The 16,928-nt window shown below is 42.5% G+C and overlaps 1 protein-coding gene across 2 annotated transcripts in view; it reads left to right on the top strand.

Moving 5' to 3' along the window:
• Positions 1 to 16,928, top strand: part of atr (ATR checkpoint kinase) — a 36,520-nt gene that overhangs the window by 3,909 nt on the left and 15,683 nt on the right. For both annotated transcript variants that reach the window (XM_084045717.1, XM_084045718.1), the window contains 18 exons: positions 1,360 to 1,523; positions 1,988 to 2,140; positions 2,459 to 2,657; positions 7,194 to 7,459; positions 7,717 to 7,907; positions 8,778 to 8,878; positions 9,455 to 9,629; positions 10,149 to 10,304; positions 10,818 to 11,012; positions 11,879 to 11,974; positions 12,109 to 12,198; positions 12,533 to 12,628; positions 13,851 to 13,981; positions 14,097 to 14,240; positions 14,576 to 14,669; positions 15,342 to 15,467; positions 16,213 to 16,422; positions 16,754 to 16,867. In XM_084045717.1, the coding sequence (XP_083901843.1) occupies positions 1,360 to 1,523; positions 1,988 to 2,140; positions 2,459 to 2,657; positions 7,194 to 7,459; positions 7,717 to 7,907; positions 8,778 to 8,878; positions 9,455 to 9,629; positions 10,149 to 10,304; positions 10,818 to 11,012; positions 11,879 to 11,974; positions 12,109 to 12,198; positions 12,533 to 12,628; positions 13,851 to 13,981; positions 14,097 to 14,240; positions 14,576 to 14,669; positions 15,342 to 15,467; positions 16,213 to 16,422; positions 16,754 to 16,867 (2,701 nt within the window). The remainder of the gene's footprint in view (positions 1 to 1,359; positions 1,524 to 1,987; positions 2,141 to 2,458; positions 2,658 to 7,193; positions 7,460 to 7,716; positions 7,908 to 8,777; positions 8,879 to 9,454; positions 9,630 to 10,148; positions 10,305 to 10,817; positions 11,013 to 11,878; positions 11,975 to 12,108; positions 12,199 to 12,532; positions 12,629 to 13,850; positions 13,982 to 14,096; positions 14,241 to 14,575; positions 14,670 to 15,341; positions 15,468 to 16,212; positions 16,423 to 16,753; positions 16,868 to 16,928) is intronic.

Raw genomic sequence — 16,928 nt, 5'->3', positions numbered from 1 at the left:
AATATGCATAAGAATTATAAAGGTACCGTATATGTAGGCCTGTCACAATTTTTACATAATCGTCTAATCGCAATTATTTTTGCATAATCGTCATAATCAATTCCATGTTAAAAAGTCATATATTTTTTTTAAAATGTCAAAAATAGTGGAAATAGCAGATCTATTATCTCAAACCGCGTCACGATGCGAAGTGTTTTGAGCTTATAGATCGGCTATTTCCACTATTAATGTTTATTTTTAAGTATAAAGTAATTAAATATGTGCCATATCTGCCCTGTGCAACTTTTGTTTATGAAAGCTAAAAGCCAAACATAAATGTAATTTTTATTCATAATGTGCCATACATTTTCAACGACAGAAACACAATTAAATCGTTAATTGCAATTATTTGAGTGATAATTAATCGTCAAATAAAATTTGTAATCGTGACAGCCCTACGTTTATGGCACAAGACAAGCACAGTGGCCTTGTGGTTAGAGTGTCCGCCCTGAGACTGGAAGGTCGGGGTTCTAGTGCCTCCCTGCTTGGCACTCGGCATCAATGGTTAGATTGGGGGTCAGTCCCTGTGACATACCAGCGTCATGTCCAGGGGGTGTACTTGTACATCAAGCTGCCTCACCCTGCAGAAACAGGAGATAGGCTCCTGCCCTGTGGACCTCATGGCTCGGCGATGCTTACTTATATGGCACAACAATGGCCCTAGGAGATTTATGTAATCAAATATACAACAAGTCAAATATACTGTGTCCTTCAGTATACAACGTATGAAATATTTATGCCATTTCCACCTGGAATATGAGTGATTATGTATTTTTGACCATGACCTTGATTTTGACAGTGTCCTTTCTTTCACCTTTTGGATCAAAAAGTTAATCATCTCTCTGGATCAAAGTCAAACCTGCCACATTACACTAAAATCCACCCATCCATTCTCACATTATCTCTCTCAGTGCCAAAGAAATAAAAAAATATGTTCATACTATGCCAGCAATTTTTTTAAAGTAAAAGAAAAGTGCTCAGGAGCCTTTTTCAGTAATAAATTAAACAAGAAGTGAATGGAGCAGCAAATCTTCGGATCACGATATATTGAGTTCTGAACATTCTTTTCCAAAAAAAGATGTATTTATTTATTTATGTTTTTAACTCGTGATAACTCGTTCTTGGCACTCAGCATTCAGAAAAAACTTGTGATAACTTGTTTTATTTTTTTTTCTCATTTATAACAGACAGGGGGAAAACATAACGAAAAATGAATACATTTTCTAATGCACATTTTCTTAATAGTGCCAGGTGTCAGCAGGGTGTAACCTGTGCTGGGCCAATATTTGTATTGTGTTCTTTTCTTTTTCTCTACATCAGGCCGTCCTCTCTCCTGTGGGTTTCTACTGAGACTTTGGGCAGGGCCCTGAAGAGCTGTCAATCAATATTAGAAGGAGGGCTTAAACCAGAAACGGATCACGCCCTTACACAGTCGGCTGTCAAACACACTGTCAGGGTACTGGACTCCCTCCTCTACCTGTCAAGTAAGGTCACATACACCCAGACACACATACACACACACTATTCCATGCTATTTTTTCAAGCTAACCTTCATTCCATAATAATATAACATTTCTCCAGACAGTCAGAGGCACAATGCATGATTTTAGCCATAGCCTAACCTCTATGACACTTTCCTTACAGTCCTACATAGATGAAGATTTATGGGGAAGGAAATGTATCTCTATATAGCTCAGAGACTGTCTCAATATTGATTCATTAATTTATCATGAATGGATACTTTGAGGCTCAATTAAAACAGCCTAGGAAAAAAAATACCTGTTGACTTTCTTCCACGTAGGTACGGTGTTTGTTGTGCACTCTTAGTCCGAATGTGCAGATTGCACATCCTGTATACAAAGCTCCTTTTGTAAAACACATTTTGTATGTAAGACCTGCTACCTTTTCTCTCTCTCCAATGTGTGCACCTATGTGCGCACATATGCAGTGAGCTGTCAGGGCGAAGAAGGGCTCCAGCGGCGGGTGTGTGCCATGCTGTCTCTGCCGTGGGTGTGTGAGCACAAGTCTGTCTCAGCCTATAGGAATGCGGGGTTCCCTTCCAGTCTGCCTACCCTTGCTCAGAGACTGGCCCCCTGCTACTGTGAGTACCATTGCCACAAATTCTCAAACAGCAATTGCCTGGGGTGAAAATGTAAGCTTTATTAGAGTAATAATGTATTGTAATGTCTAAATGTGTTTTATTGTACATGTATACACACTCATGTCTCAGCCACAGATAATTAATTTTAGGCCTTCAACCAGTGCCTAGTATAGAGAACTCGAGTCATCTAAGTACAGTATATAGGTTTTAAGTGGTTAAGATACAGTATGCCTGATGCCTTATATGTTGATGTTTGTGGTGCGATCCAGAACCAGTTCCACGCAAAATGGTAAAATAGAGCCCCCTGTTTCTCTCCAGCTTCTCAGATTCAGGCAGAGTGTGTGACACTACTGGCCCTGCTGCATCAGGGTGTGTGTGAGACATGGCGCGTGTGCGTGTTTTCCAAAGCACTGCAGAGCCAAGATGAGGTGGTGAGGGCTGCGGCCGTTCGAACATTTCCTTTGCTGTTGCACCACCTGGGAAACACGCACCACAACCTCATCAAGAGTACTTTACTGTAAGTAGTTAAACACAGTGCTCACTCATCTCTGGCCATGTTTGCATTAGGGGTGAAATGATTCATCAATGAATCAATAGAAGATAACAATTTTATCTAAATAATCGGTTTAGTGCCCAGAGGAATTTTAGGAACCTACTGTGACATTGCATGTCCAATTTAAACATTTCTTATTCTCTTCCCAAACTTTGAGCTGATAATTCCCACCAAGTAGTTGGGTCATTTATGGCACTTCCGTGACCGTGGAGAGCGAAGGTCCGTTTCTCAATGGATTTGTCATCTAGGAGGGTTATTAAACAAATTTAGCCGGGGTGTATTTTTTTAAACGGCGGGGAAAATTTGTGGGAGACCAAAATCCAAAATGGCTGCCGTGAAAATGAACTTTTTAATGGTTTGACCTACAATGATGCACAATACATGGTTTCAGAGCTTATTTTGGTCAAGGAATACATATATGGTGTTTATAATGATTTGACCTATTGTCGACCTTCAAATGCAAGATGGCTGCCAATTATGAGCTCCAAAAGGGAGTTTTTTCAAAATCGTCACAGAGCCTTCATATTAGGCTCAAATGAAAGCTCTGCTCATGATGAGTTGAATAATATACAGTATAAGTACACAGATGTAATCTCTGAGGTCAATAAAGTCAATGTTTGTGTGTAAACAGCAGTTGCTGATTTGCGGTTTCCCATTAAATAGGGTAGGCTACTGAGAATATGGTGTCCAGTTCATCCCATCACATTTTCATAATGAACCAAAAATAAATGAGCTCTATAGCCTAACATAAAATAGTATTCTGTATGCAAAGCTAGAAAGGTTAGTTGCTTGAGGTGAATTTAAAGGTCAACTCATTTGTCACCCTTATTTTGTAGTATTGCTCGCAGTGTGTCCTGTCTGCCTAGTTACTTTTACCTGCCTTGTCTAACCAGTCTTGTGATTTTGTCAGTTGAGTTCACCTGTGTCCTGTTAATCCCTGTATATTTAAGCCCTGTGTTTGCACTGTGGTCTTGTTGGTCTGTAGTCATGTGAGGTGAGGTTTTTAGTTGTTGTTCTTTGTGCTCAAGAATCTTGGACATTAGAGCGTCTGCCATTCCAGATCCCTTGAATCGCTTGTAGATGGCATAGATGTAGGACATCAACTGGTGGAAAGTTACGAGGATGTCCTTGAACATTTCTGGATTCTCCGCCTTGAGCTGAGTGAACGTCTTGTAGGTGGGCAGGTGACCAACAAGAAAGGAGAATGGAATATTCTTCTGCCGCATGGCCTCCACATGTTTCACCATTATGTCATTCACCACTGACTTGCTTGGAGGTTCATCGTATGTTGTGCGGTAATTAGGCATGCTCTTGTTGGGTGGTGGATGACAGCAGGACTGGGCACCACTGTATCCTGGAACTCGCTGCTCTTCAGGTGGTGGTCTTCTGCCATGATTGTCTACACGAGACAGTGCATGTATTACAGAGCGAGCACGCTGCGGAGCTGACCCATCCACTGGTGGATCTACCCTGGGACAAGCAGGTGACTCACTCTTGCTACCAGGGGGGGCATCTGTACTGGCAAACCTTTGTCAGTTCCGCACACTTCTGCTTTAGCTGTGCAGAGATTTCCTTCTTCTTGGTGAGCGTTTCAGCAGTCTCTTCGCCTGGTTTCTTTTCATAGCTCTCTGGCTGCATGTACATGACATTTGTTCGATGGACTGCTGTAGAGTCACCTGTCATAGTGTCAATCTTGAAGTCGTCATTGTCGATGATCACGATAGCTGGCTTGCTGTCTGCGATCTCGTGTGGGCAGGTTGCTGATGCCTCCACATCCATCAGAGCCCAATGGTCATAGAGGAGCAGTGTGTCTGCAAAGCTGATGCAGACACCGCTCTTGTGCAGAGTGTCTACCAGATCTTTACTCCTTGTCATGCCATGGACATTTACTCCCAGGTTGATAGCAGAGCTCCGCAGTGTGCTCGCTCTGTGATACATGCACTGTCTCGTGTAGACAATCATGGTACAAGACCACCACCTGAAGAGCAGCGAGTTCCAGGATACAGTGGTGCCCAGTCCTGCTGTCATCCACCACCCAACAAGAGCAAGCCTTATTACCACACAACATACAATGAACCTTCAAGTAAGTCAGTGGTGAATGACATCATGGTGAAACATGTGGAGGCCATGTGGCAGAAGAATATTCCATTCTCCTTTCTTGTTGGTGACCTGCCCACCTGCAAGACGCTCACTGAGCTCAAGGCAGAGAATCCAGAAATGTTCAAGGACATCCTCCCAATCCTCGTACCTTTCCACCAGCTGATGTCCTACAGTACATCTATGCCATCTACAAGCGATTCAAGGGCTCTGGAATGGCAGACACTCTGGTTACAGCAGGGGTAGTAGCAGTGATGCTATGCTCATTTGGGAAGTGGTTGCACTCTATTTTAATGACGTCACATGCACGCGCACGACACGTGCACGTGCGCACCCTCCCGCGCATGCGCATACATGTTCCAAACAACAAACAAACAATGTTTTAAATGTTACATAGTTAATTTAGTTTGTATTTACTTTTCTAGTTTAAGTTAATTCAATTAAAGACATTGTTGTACACACAAACACAAAAGCAAACTTGTTTACTTGAACTACTTTATTTTGAGGAGAAAAAAAACAAGCGCACTGAGAAAGGAGGCAGTGTGTGTGTGTGTGTGTGTGTGTGTGTGTGTGTGTGTGTGTGTGTGTGTGTGTGTGTGTGTGTGTGTGTGTGTGTGTGTGTGTGTGTGTGTGTGTGTGTGTGTGTGTGTGTGTGTGTGTGTGTGTGTGTGTGTGTCGGGAGGGGGGTTGAGTGAGTCAGGGTGAGACAGAGGAGAGGAGGGCGGGATGGAGATACGGGGGTAGACAGAGTTTGAGACGAGGGTGAGAAAGATGACACCTACAATCTTATATACAGTGTATGTGAGGACGTAGTTGAACACAGCTGACGAGCTGCGCTATTGATATGCTAAGTAGCCAGGTACTCGCTCGGCGCACGGATCGAGTGGGACGCATTCTTGCATGCACGCTCGTGCACCTCGCGTGCACGCGCGTGCACATCCGTGCATGTGCCTGCGCGTCCCCCCTGGCCAAATAAGTGGTTGCACGCCGTGCAACCGCGTCCACTGAGCATTGCACCCCTGGGTAGTAGTGGAGGGGTTGGTAGACCAAGCACTACGAGGAAAGCACTACAGACAGGGCGTGCTGTGCATCCTGCTCTGGCGAGAGGTTCTTATCCAAAATCACTTGTCCAAGATTCTTGAGCACAAAGAACAACGACTAAAAACCTCACATGACAAAGGTCTACAGACCAACAAAAACACAATGCAAACACAGGGCTTAAATAGACAGGGATTAACAGGACACAGGTGAACTCAACTGACAATCAACACTGGGATAGGCTGGGGGACTAGGAGGACACAGGTGGAAACACTGACAAAATTACAAGACTGGTTAAGGCAGGTAAAAGTAACTATGCAGACAGTAAACACTGGGAGCAATACTACAAAATAAGGGTGACAAATGAGTTGACCTTTAAATTCACCTCAAGCAACTAACCTTTCTAGCTTTGCATACAGAATACTATTTTATGTTAGGCTATAGAGCTCATTTATTTTTGGTTCATTATGAAAATGTGATGGGATGAACTGGACACCATATTCTCAGTAGCCTACCCTATTTAATGGGAAACCGCAAATCAGCAACTGCTGTTTACACACAAACATTGACTTTATTGACCTCAGAGATTACTTCTGTGTACTTATACTGTATATTATTCAACTCATCATGAGCAGAGCTTTCATTTGAGCCTAATATGAAGGCTCTGTGACGATTTTGAAAAAACTCCCTTTTGGAGCTCATAATTGGCAGCCATCTTGCATTTGAAGGTCGACAATAGGTCAAATCATTATATAAACACCATATATGTATTCCTTGACCAAAATAAGCTCTGAAACCATGTATTGTGCATCATTGTAGGTCAAACCATTAAAAAGTTCATTTTCACGGCAGCCATTTTGGATTTTGGTCTCCCACAAATTTTCCCCGCCGTTTAAAAAAATACACCCCGGCTAAATGTGTTTAATAACCCTCCTAGATGACAAATCCATTGAGAAACGGACCTTCGCTCTCCACGGTCACGGAAGTGCCATAAATGACCCAACTAAAGTGTCATAAAAATATCCCCAGCCACTCGATTTTGACCGTTATACTTGATTGTGACCTTGACCTCTGACCTTGACCCAAAAAGTGAATTGTTGAAATGATTCAAACAGACGTGGCCACTTACATTATAATTACCCTACCACACCTTGTTGTGGGCAAGGTAAATAACAGTTAAGTACATTGTAGGAGTCTTGTGATGTATTGGGGTTAACATGGTGTGTGTGTGTGTGTGTGTGTGTGTGTGTGTGTGTGTGTGTGTGTGTGTGTGTGTGTGTGTGTGTGTGTGTGTGTGTGTGTGTGTGTGTGTGTGTGTGTGTGTGTGTGTGTGTGTGTGTGTGTGTGTGTGTGTGTGTTAAAAAGGGCTAGGCTGGAAGACTGCTCAGAGCAAGTGAAGACAGAGCTGGCAAGGAGCGTGGGTCAGCTTGTCTGTATCCTGTCAGGGAACTCCCAGCTCAATGTCGGCCACACAGACGCCACCATTCCCCTCCCCAGCATCCTCTGCTCCCGCTTCAGCCTGGCCGCCAAGCACACTGGGAAGAAAGAAGCAGCAACGCGCCTCGGAGCGTCCGTCCTCAGACCCTTCCTGCCTCTGCTGGGAGAGCAGGCTACCAGCTCTGTCAAACGAGGTACTGAGGTGTCTGCAGTAACATGTTTACATTTTTTATTTTGTTTTACGTCCAGCTTGTTTCTGTGACACTATATTTGTGTGCAACTGCGTTTATGCGCTTTGTGTGTGTGTGTGTGTGTGATTTGTGGAGTTATTATTTTGGCACCATGACCATATAACAGAATGTCATTCTTGTTCTTATTGGTCAGGGGATGCGCCCCAAAATGCACATGATGTCTAATCTCATCACTTGATGTGTATTTTCCTTTATTCCAGCTTTTGTGGAATCTCTTCCTCTCCTCTGCCAATCTGTGAATCTTATGGGTGGAGACAGTGACTCCCGGGCAGTTCTGGGTGCTTTGATTTGCCTAACAGAGGATCCAGATCCACTAGTCAGAACAAGCTTCGCCCAGTCTGTGTGCTTCCTGGTAGCAGAGCCCAACCATGAGCAAGACTTTCTCAGTGAGGTGAGTGATGTCATTCATCACAGCGCTAAATCAAAAGTAACTAGGTATTATAACTAAATAAATAGATACCTTTTATTGATCCCGTGGGGGAATTTCAGTCGCGCTGAGACAGCACAGCAGATAAGAGTTACAGGAACAGAGTAAGGAAAGTACCGTAATTTTCGCACTATAAGCCGCACCTGAATATAAGCCGCAGCAGCTAAATTGAATGATTTGTACATATATAAGCCGCACTGGACTATAAGCCGCGGGTGTAAAATCCCTAGATTTAGGAGGTCCCCTAGTGGCCGTTAGCTATAAAAATCCATAGATAAGCCGCACCGTTATATAAGCCGCAGGGTCGAAAAATGGGAAAAAAGTCGCGGCTTATAGTCCGAAATTTACGGTACTGTTGTATACAGCAAAACAAAGGCAAGAAAAAAAAGAAAAAAAGAAGCACCGTCATTGAATGAATGATTAATTAATTAAATGACAAAACAACAGTATACAATAGTATACACTGATACACCTATTCTGCACTATGCAGAAAAAAAACAACAACACAAGGTTACAGTGTCCTCACCGTATCCCGCCCCAAATGAAATGGTGTCCAACTAGAGATGCAATTTACTTTTGTTATACTATTTATTGTACATGGTGTTCACAGCTGACCTATGAGCATGCTGTGACATAATAGTTCAAGTACAAGGTGATTAACATTAGGTAGCAACATTGCAGGTAGGGAAATTCTTGTACTCTGAGCATCCCTCAACAGTAGAAAAGCATTGCAGTTTGATCAGGGAAAAAATAAAAGTAAAATAATTATATTTATAAAATCATGCTGATGATGATGATGACACGGATATGTTTCTCCTTCATCTGTATCCCCAGCTCCTGGTCACACGCCTGACAGAGGCCTTCACCAATGCTAAGGTCAACCGAGATGACGAGTTGCGCAATACTCTCATCCTCACTACAGGAGAGATAGGCAGGTATGGCGAATCACACCATTACCGTGTCCGACAGGGGGCCTGAGGCCATTTCTGCATGGTGTTGTTACAGTGCGACCCATGTGTAGATGGTTTAACACACCTCTTCTGAGCATTCCAAACTTTTGAACAAAATTATGTTTGATAACTGTTGCCCTGGGAAACAACATACACTATAGAAAACTGTTGGTTTGGTAGATAAGATGGTTAAGAATTGTTTATCTATCATTACCAGCTCATGTTGTGTTCAGTTTGCTCTCAGTCTACTCCAGCCTTTCATATTGGTGTAATGCATGCACGCATGTGTGTGTGTACACACACACACACACACACACACACACACACACACACACACACACACACACACACACACACACACACACACACACACACACACACACACACTCTCACTCTCTCTCTCTCTCTCTCTCTCACTCACTCACTCACTCACTCACTCACTCACTCACTCACTCACTCACTCACTCACTCACTCACTCACAACTCTGTTTTTGCATACAGTACATGCCTTATAGAGGTCAATAAAGGGACATATTTAATATTGAATTCTCTTTCTCTCAGAGCATCCCCGATGCATCTCTTGATGTCCTTTGCCGTGCTGAGGTTGCTTCACTGTCTGCTGTCCAAGTCTTCGCCAGTGTCTGTGGCTGCCTACACCCAGATCAGAGCCCTGGCCAAGGCCAAAGGCCTGCACCTGCAGACCCTCTTCAGCCAGTACAAGAACCCCATCTGCCAGGTGTGACATAATTAATAATTATAAGATAATAGATTTAGTGGGAATTGCAGTTGGAGTAGGAATTATTGTTGAATTTTTAAGAATATTATTTGATTTATCAAATCTAACAGCAGGGATGTAAGCTTCTTTTGTCTATCGGATTAGAACAATGTTTGCACCCTTTTTTACATTTTTTTTTTGTTCAATATCTCATTTCTACATACTGTATGTTTGTATTTTATACTGATCTTTAATAAAGGCTGCATCCGTGGGATTGCCTATATTGCAAGGGGAAATTTATGCAGATGAAGCAGTTTTGCTGTTTTATTCATAAAATATGAACAATTCTTCTTTTCAAGTTGACCATACTCTGTTAGTCTAGTGTATACTGTGTATATTTCTCTCTAGGGGTGCAATAGTTAATCAAACTAATAAATTGAATCAATTATAATAAACAATAATCGATAATACATTTTAATAAAATAATCAATCTCGATGTCTATGGTTACAGCCCTGTTTCTCTCTCTGTGTCGTGTTTAGTTCCTGGTGGAGTCATTGCACTCACGTCATGTGACTGCCCTGCGGAGCACGCCCGATCAGTGCAGCGAGTCAGCCAATCAGAGAGAGTTGGCCCTGGATAGCCTGGCTCAGACCGCACACGCCTTTGACTTCCCAGACCTCTACCGCTTTCTCACTGTACGTACACAAAGACACCTTTACACACAGATGCTAGATCCTCTTAAGCCTGATAATACAGATTCAAAATCAGTGGTGGAAAAAGTACTCAAATGTTTTACTTAAGTAAAAGAATCAATACTGCAGTGCAGAAATACTCTGTTACAAGTCCAGTATTCAAAATGTGCTTGAGTAAAAGTACAAAAGTATTGGCATCAAAATGTACATAAAGTACCAAAAGTAAAAGCACTCATTATGCAAAATATCCCATTTCACAAGTTGTAGAATTGTATAAAAATCTTTTGAAAATAGCAGATCTACAAGATCACAACGCGACGTAAAGTAAAGATTCCTCAAATTTGTACTTAAATACAGTACTTGAGTACATGTACTTTGTTACTTTACAGCACTGCTCAAAATAGGATTTTCGTACAACGGATTATAAATGAAGTGTTAGTCATTATGGTATGTCGTCGAGTACATAATCATGTATACATTTTCGGTGTATCTGTGTTTGTGCTCGTGTGTATGTAGAGAACTCTCCAGGTGCTCCTGCCCTACCTGGCGGCAAAGGCCAGCTCCACCGGCTCCGCCCTCATCCGTACTTTAGCCAATGAGCTGAAGGCCAACAGGAGGGAGATTCTCATCAACAACTTCAAGTACATCTTCAGCCATCTGATCTGCTCTTGTAATCAGGACGAGTTAGCGAGGGCCTTTCACTACCTCCAGGTATTATTATTATTCACAGATAATCAGGTTGACAAACATTCAGTATGACCCACTATTTCATGGCCCTAATTTAGTCAAGCAGCTCTACACATTTAGTAGAATGATTCTCAAGTAGCATTAAGACAAAAGGAAGGTATTTTGTTCTTCTTGGCCTGTAGTGCTGCTGACAGCTGCTAAATATTCTTAGAAGTTCAGTCTCCAGAAAATCGATGCAATGCTATCAAGCAGGCGTGTGACGCTGAGTCGGAAAACACAGGCCAATACACTCACCGACAATATACAGCTACGGCGCTGAACTATTTATGCAAGGTCCAACAACAGCGGTAGAGCGGGAAGCACTCTCGGTGCTATTGTCAGCCGCAAATGCTGCAGTATCAAGCAGACGCGCGACACTGGTTCTAAAAACACAGCTAATACTTACCGTCGATTGCGGAAGGGCGAAAACACTCTTAATGCTGTGGTGGCTAGCCGGTCGTAACTCTATCCAGGGACGAGACCAAACAAACTCACAGACAAGCGACAGCGCGTACACCGTCTTTTATGACGAGAAATCTCGTCATATCTCGAAAAGATCAAAGAGGATATTCGCTGTGTGCGGCGTGCCTATATAGGTAGCTTACGGCACACAGGTGACACAGTGACTTTGATGGTATAAAATTTGACCTGCGCGAGTGATGAATATCCAGGTGTTAAACACCGCCCTCTGGCGGTCAGGAGGAATTAGATAGAACCTCATTTATTATCAAAGATCGTATGAATGTGGGATTTTGTTTTATAAAAACAATTTTTTATGTGATTACGACTTACCAGACTTTTATACATTTATATATTTATATAACTCTTTCTAATGCTGTGTTGTGTCCCAGAGTGAGACAGAGATTGAACTGGGTTCTCTGCTGAGGCAGGACTTTCAAGGCCTTCACAATGAGCTGCTTCTACGCCTGGGAGAGAATTACCAGCAGGTCTATAAACACGCACGCACGCACGCACGCACACACACACTTTTGATTGAAGGTCTGCTAAATATATTAATTATGAATCTAATTAGTTGCTGTCTATAGTGCTTATAAAGGTTGTTTGTTTGGTGTTATGTTAGGTGTTTAATGGCCTAGCTATGCTGGCTTCCTTTGCCTCCAATGATGACCCATACCAAGGTCCACGGGAAATCACTACCCCTGAACGCATGGTAAGTGTCAGACTGAATGGTAACATCAAATGTATATTAATATTTAATTCATATGCCATTATAATGCAGATCTCTGGGGAGGAGCTTCTAATCTTTCACTTTGAGATTACTACCAAAGTCAGATTTCTTTCCTTCTACACGTTGAATGCTTGCTTGTATATATAATATATAATATTATTTCAACTCATCTTAAAATCATTTAAATATTGTTGAAACAAGATGCGTACATACTGTAACACAAAAAAACTAATCATATGACATATCAATTGTGATCTCCTTCTTTCCTCCCTTCTCAACTTACATATTTCATGTTGGTTCTTTGTCTGTGAATTAGGCTGATTATCTGCAGCCCAAACTGTTGGGCATCTTGGCCTTTTTCAACTTGCAGCTGCTCAGCTCCAGCGCTGGGGAGAAGGAACGCAAGAAGCAGGTGGGTGATCCTGACACATGACACCTTTACTCTCTGCTGATTGTCAACAGTTCCCTATCTTTGTTCAATGTATACATATATATATATATCTGCTATCCAGCGCGAACCGCGAACCTGCTAACTCCAAAACGCTCATTGTTCAGGAAACTAAAAAACGTTTTTTTTTTCAGGAAATGAAGAAAATTATATTTTTATATTATATTTCACTGTCTGCTGTCCAAGTCTTTGCCAGTGTATGTGGCGAAGACTTATATTTTTTAAAACAAAGCAATACTGCCTCATCAAAGTTGGTATAGTGACTTTATATATGGTCAGATACTTGCATGTGTCATTATATTATCAACACTTTACCCAAATACAGGTTAAGTGGAGTTAGTAGTTTCAGACAAGCAGAAATCAAGCTGAAATGGAGGTAGGAGTCCGAACAACAATAGCTCCACTCGCTAGCTCCACTAATGCCCTGATGCTTCATGACACTTATTATATAGGTCTACAATAATAAACGGGACTTTAAATATTACAATAACTTCTGCAAAGAGGTACAGAAATGCCAGCGCCACAGAAATGCTATGAACTCCTTTCTTCTTGTCACATTGCTCTCCTCATTAAACACTTCATAGATTTTAGAAATATAATTACTTGTTTTCATAACATTAGCATAACATTAACATTGATAAACAGGTACACTGCATAGTTTTAACAGACTTACGGGGAGAAAACCCTGCTGCTCCGTGTTCCTCCTCTCTGACTGCGCAGCCAGCGCGCTCTGCCTGTGTTGTGCAAAGGCAGCAGCAGAGGAGAGGGAGGGAGTTGCGTGGTATTGACGGACAGTTTGAGGATCCAATGGAGTTGTTAGGTTTTGTCAGAGACGCTTTTTAATACTTTTCATTGGTTCAAACATATTTCTTTTTTACACAGACGTAAAGGGTGTTCAATAGCGTTGATTTATGAAAAAAAAAAAGAAGCTGAAAATGGAGTTCGCTGGTTCGTCCTGGACACCGACGATATATATATTTTTTTTGAATAATCTTTATAAACATGACACCAGAACGATCTATTGAGAAATGTATAAAATGTGATAAAAAAATGTGGTATTAGCTCCCAGCCTCCTATAGGCATGGGAAGGCCACTCTGTAAACCATACTCCTTCTAACCTGCCTAACGGTGTGGGGAAACTCTAGGTTGTGTATGAAAAGGTTTGTTGTCTTTTTTTTCTGTGCAGGTCCTGACCAGTGTGATGGCTCTGATGAAACTGATGGGTTCCAAACACATCAGTTCTGTACGGGTGAAGATGATGACGACGCTCCGCACTGGCCTGCAGTACCGAGAGGACTTCCCTCTGCTATGCTGCCAGTCAGTACACGTACACTCACACACAGACACAGACACACACACATATGTAAATACGTAAAGGTTGGTCATGTGATTCTTATCCTCATTTGTCACGTCCTACTTCCTGTGTGGACAGGACGTGGGAGTGTTTCGTGAGGAGCGTAGAGCCCACCCACCTGGGTCCTCTGCTGAGTCATGTGATTGTAGCACTCCTCCCTCTCATCCCACTACTGCCCAAAGAGACCGCCGCCATCATACACTTCCTCATTTTGGACAATAGGTAATGCATTTGTGAACACACACACACACACACACACACACACACACACACACACACACACACACACACACACACACACACAGGCACAGACAGGTTACTAAAAATACCTCCGCTATCAAGTAGTCAAAAATAGTATTCTACAGTAACGAAAGAATAATACAAATAAAATAAAATGAACATTCTGTAGTTTGCATTTAGATTTTGTTTTAATGAGAGTTTATGGTTCTTTGTGTTTCATCTCAAAACTGTAAGGAATATAAAAAGGACATTTTGCATTTGGTTCCAGACATAACGTGGTATGACATCTGATGAATAACATGGCTTCTCTCCCACAGTGAAGAGGTCAAAGACTTCCTCCATGAGATTTACTTCTTACCAGACAATCCTGAACTGAAAGACATCCACACGGTTCTACAGGACTACAAGAAGGTCTGCATCAATTAATCACAGTCCGACTCAGTTTATAGGCCAAGTACGCTCACACATACAAGGAATTTGACTCAGCAGATTGCGCCCTCTGTTTGGGCGAATCAAATAACATTAAGTCACGTAATTGACCGGCCCTCGGTTAGGACGTGACAAATTTAGCTCGACAGACCCTGGACACGGCTTGTTGACTTACCTCTCTTATTCGTGGTTTACTGAAATCTCTAATATTTGATTGATTTTCAAAAGAATGACTCAACCAGATCAGACTGTTTTGATATTGGGAAAACAAGTCACATAATTGGACTAAAGGAATGGATTCCAGAGCGTTGTCTCTGAGTTGTCTGTCATAAAACCATGGCAACTCTCTGGCCAGTCACTTTATGGGTCATACTTGATCTGAATGAACTCACCCTGTAAAAATAAGAAATGCAAGCATATTGCTGGCCGTGGGGTAATGGAGAAGCATTCTGTAACTATTGAGTTTGTCAGGAAAACAGAACGAGGAAATGGAACACTAGCACATGATTGGCCGCTTACAAAAATCTACATGCTACATACTGTAGTACCGTTAATAGTAACGTATGTATGACTGCAGTGGTAGGGATGATAGACGGCCATGTTTGGTACAGTTGTCGTGGCAGCCGTAACAGTGGCCATGTGTTGTTTGTGTAGCTGACGTCTGGCAGCAGTGACCTGGCTGCAGCGCTGCAGCTCTCCATGAGGGCCATCCAGCACGAGAACGTGGATGTCAGAATCCATGCACTCACCAGCCTCAGGGACATGCTGCACAGCAAGCAGGTAAGTTGTTTGCACGGGAGGTGAGTTAACCCTTTAAGACCGGGAATGCATCTGTATCATTTTAAGATTTCTTTGGCTATTCAAAGAATAGCAGATATACAAGTTCGTAGCGTGGCACCGAGTGCCGCGCTATGAGCTTGTAGAGCTACTATTTTTGAAAAATCTGAAATCTGAAAATTTGTGCCAATCATTGAATATATATATTTTTTTAAAGAGAACATTTTTAACTCAAATCTTTGCTTCTGGGGGGTCCCTGGAACAAAATATTTTGAGATGGGGGTCCGTGGCCAAATACATATAATTTTCGGGGTCCTTGACGAAAAATGAAAATAGTTTGAGAACCACTGATTATAGCAACATACGTTTTTTCCAAAAACTGTTAGGGTTTACCTCCAGAAGCAAAGATCTGAGTTAGTAATGTTCGCTTTATAAAATACATATTCAAAGATTTGCACACATTTTCAGGTTATAAAAAAAATAGCACATCTACAAGCTCATAGCGAGGCACTCAGTGCTGCGCTATGAGCTTGTATATCTGCTATTTTTGAATAGCCAAATAAATAAAAAAATTACGGTCTTAATGGGTTAAGCAGCTATGCCTCATTTCCGGCCAGGCGAAGGCAAAGAGTTTTGTTTTCACCTCTGTGTATTTGTTTGTTTTACTTCTGGAACCACTGGATCGATCAGCGATGTGTTAAATTAACAGCGTGGACATTTTGCTGTGTGTGTGTGCAATCCATTGTAGGAGTGGGTGCTACGTCAGGTGTGCGCCAGTGAGGCAGTAGAACCGGTCATCTCCAGCCTGGTGGCGGTGCTGCTGAAGGGGTGCCAGGACTCGTCCCCGGAGGTCAGGCTACTCTGTGGGGAGTGTCTGGGAGAGCTGGGTGCCGTCGACCCGGGACGTCTAGACCTATCCCACACACACACGCATGGTGGTGACCGCAACACCTTCGTGGTAAGAGGATGATTGGCGCAAGTTCCATATTAATCACCATCTTATGACACATTGCACATAATGTGGAATTATGGGTGGTTATGAGAACCACCCATACAGTATGTGGTTTATGTATGACACCTTATTCATACAATTCATCTTCATATGCAATAATGTAGTTCATTGTGTGTGTGTGTGTGTGTGTGTGTGTGTGTGTGTGTGTGTGTGTGTGTGTGTGTGTGTGTGTGTGTGTGTGTGTGTGTGTGTGTGTGTGTGTGTGTGTGTGTGTGTGTGTGTGTGTGTGTGTGCGTGCGTGCGTGCGTGCGTGCGTGCGTGCGTGCGTGCGCACCAGAGTGGGGTGGATGATCCTAACTTTGCTTATGAGCTGCTGACGGAACTGACCAGAACATTTCTGGCTTATGCTGACGATGTAAGAGCGCAAGATTCTGCTGCTTATGCCATGCAGGTAAACTCACACCTACACACACACACACACACACATGCATGGACATGTGCTGTTTTGTGCA

The sequence above is a fragment of the Gymnoscopelus microlampas genome (genome assembly GCF_963454915.1).
Source record: "Gymnoscopelus microlampas genome assembly, chromosome: 20".
Classification (NCBI taxonomy): domain Eukaryota; kingdom Metazoa; phylum Chordata; class Actinopteri; order Myctophiformes; family Myctophidae; genus Gymnoscopelus; species Gymnoscopelus microlampas.
The sequence above is the reverse complement of the archived record's forward strand: the minus strand, read 5'-3'. Positions and strand labels throughout refer to the sequence as shown.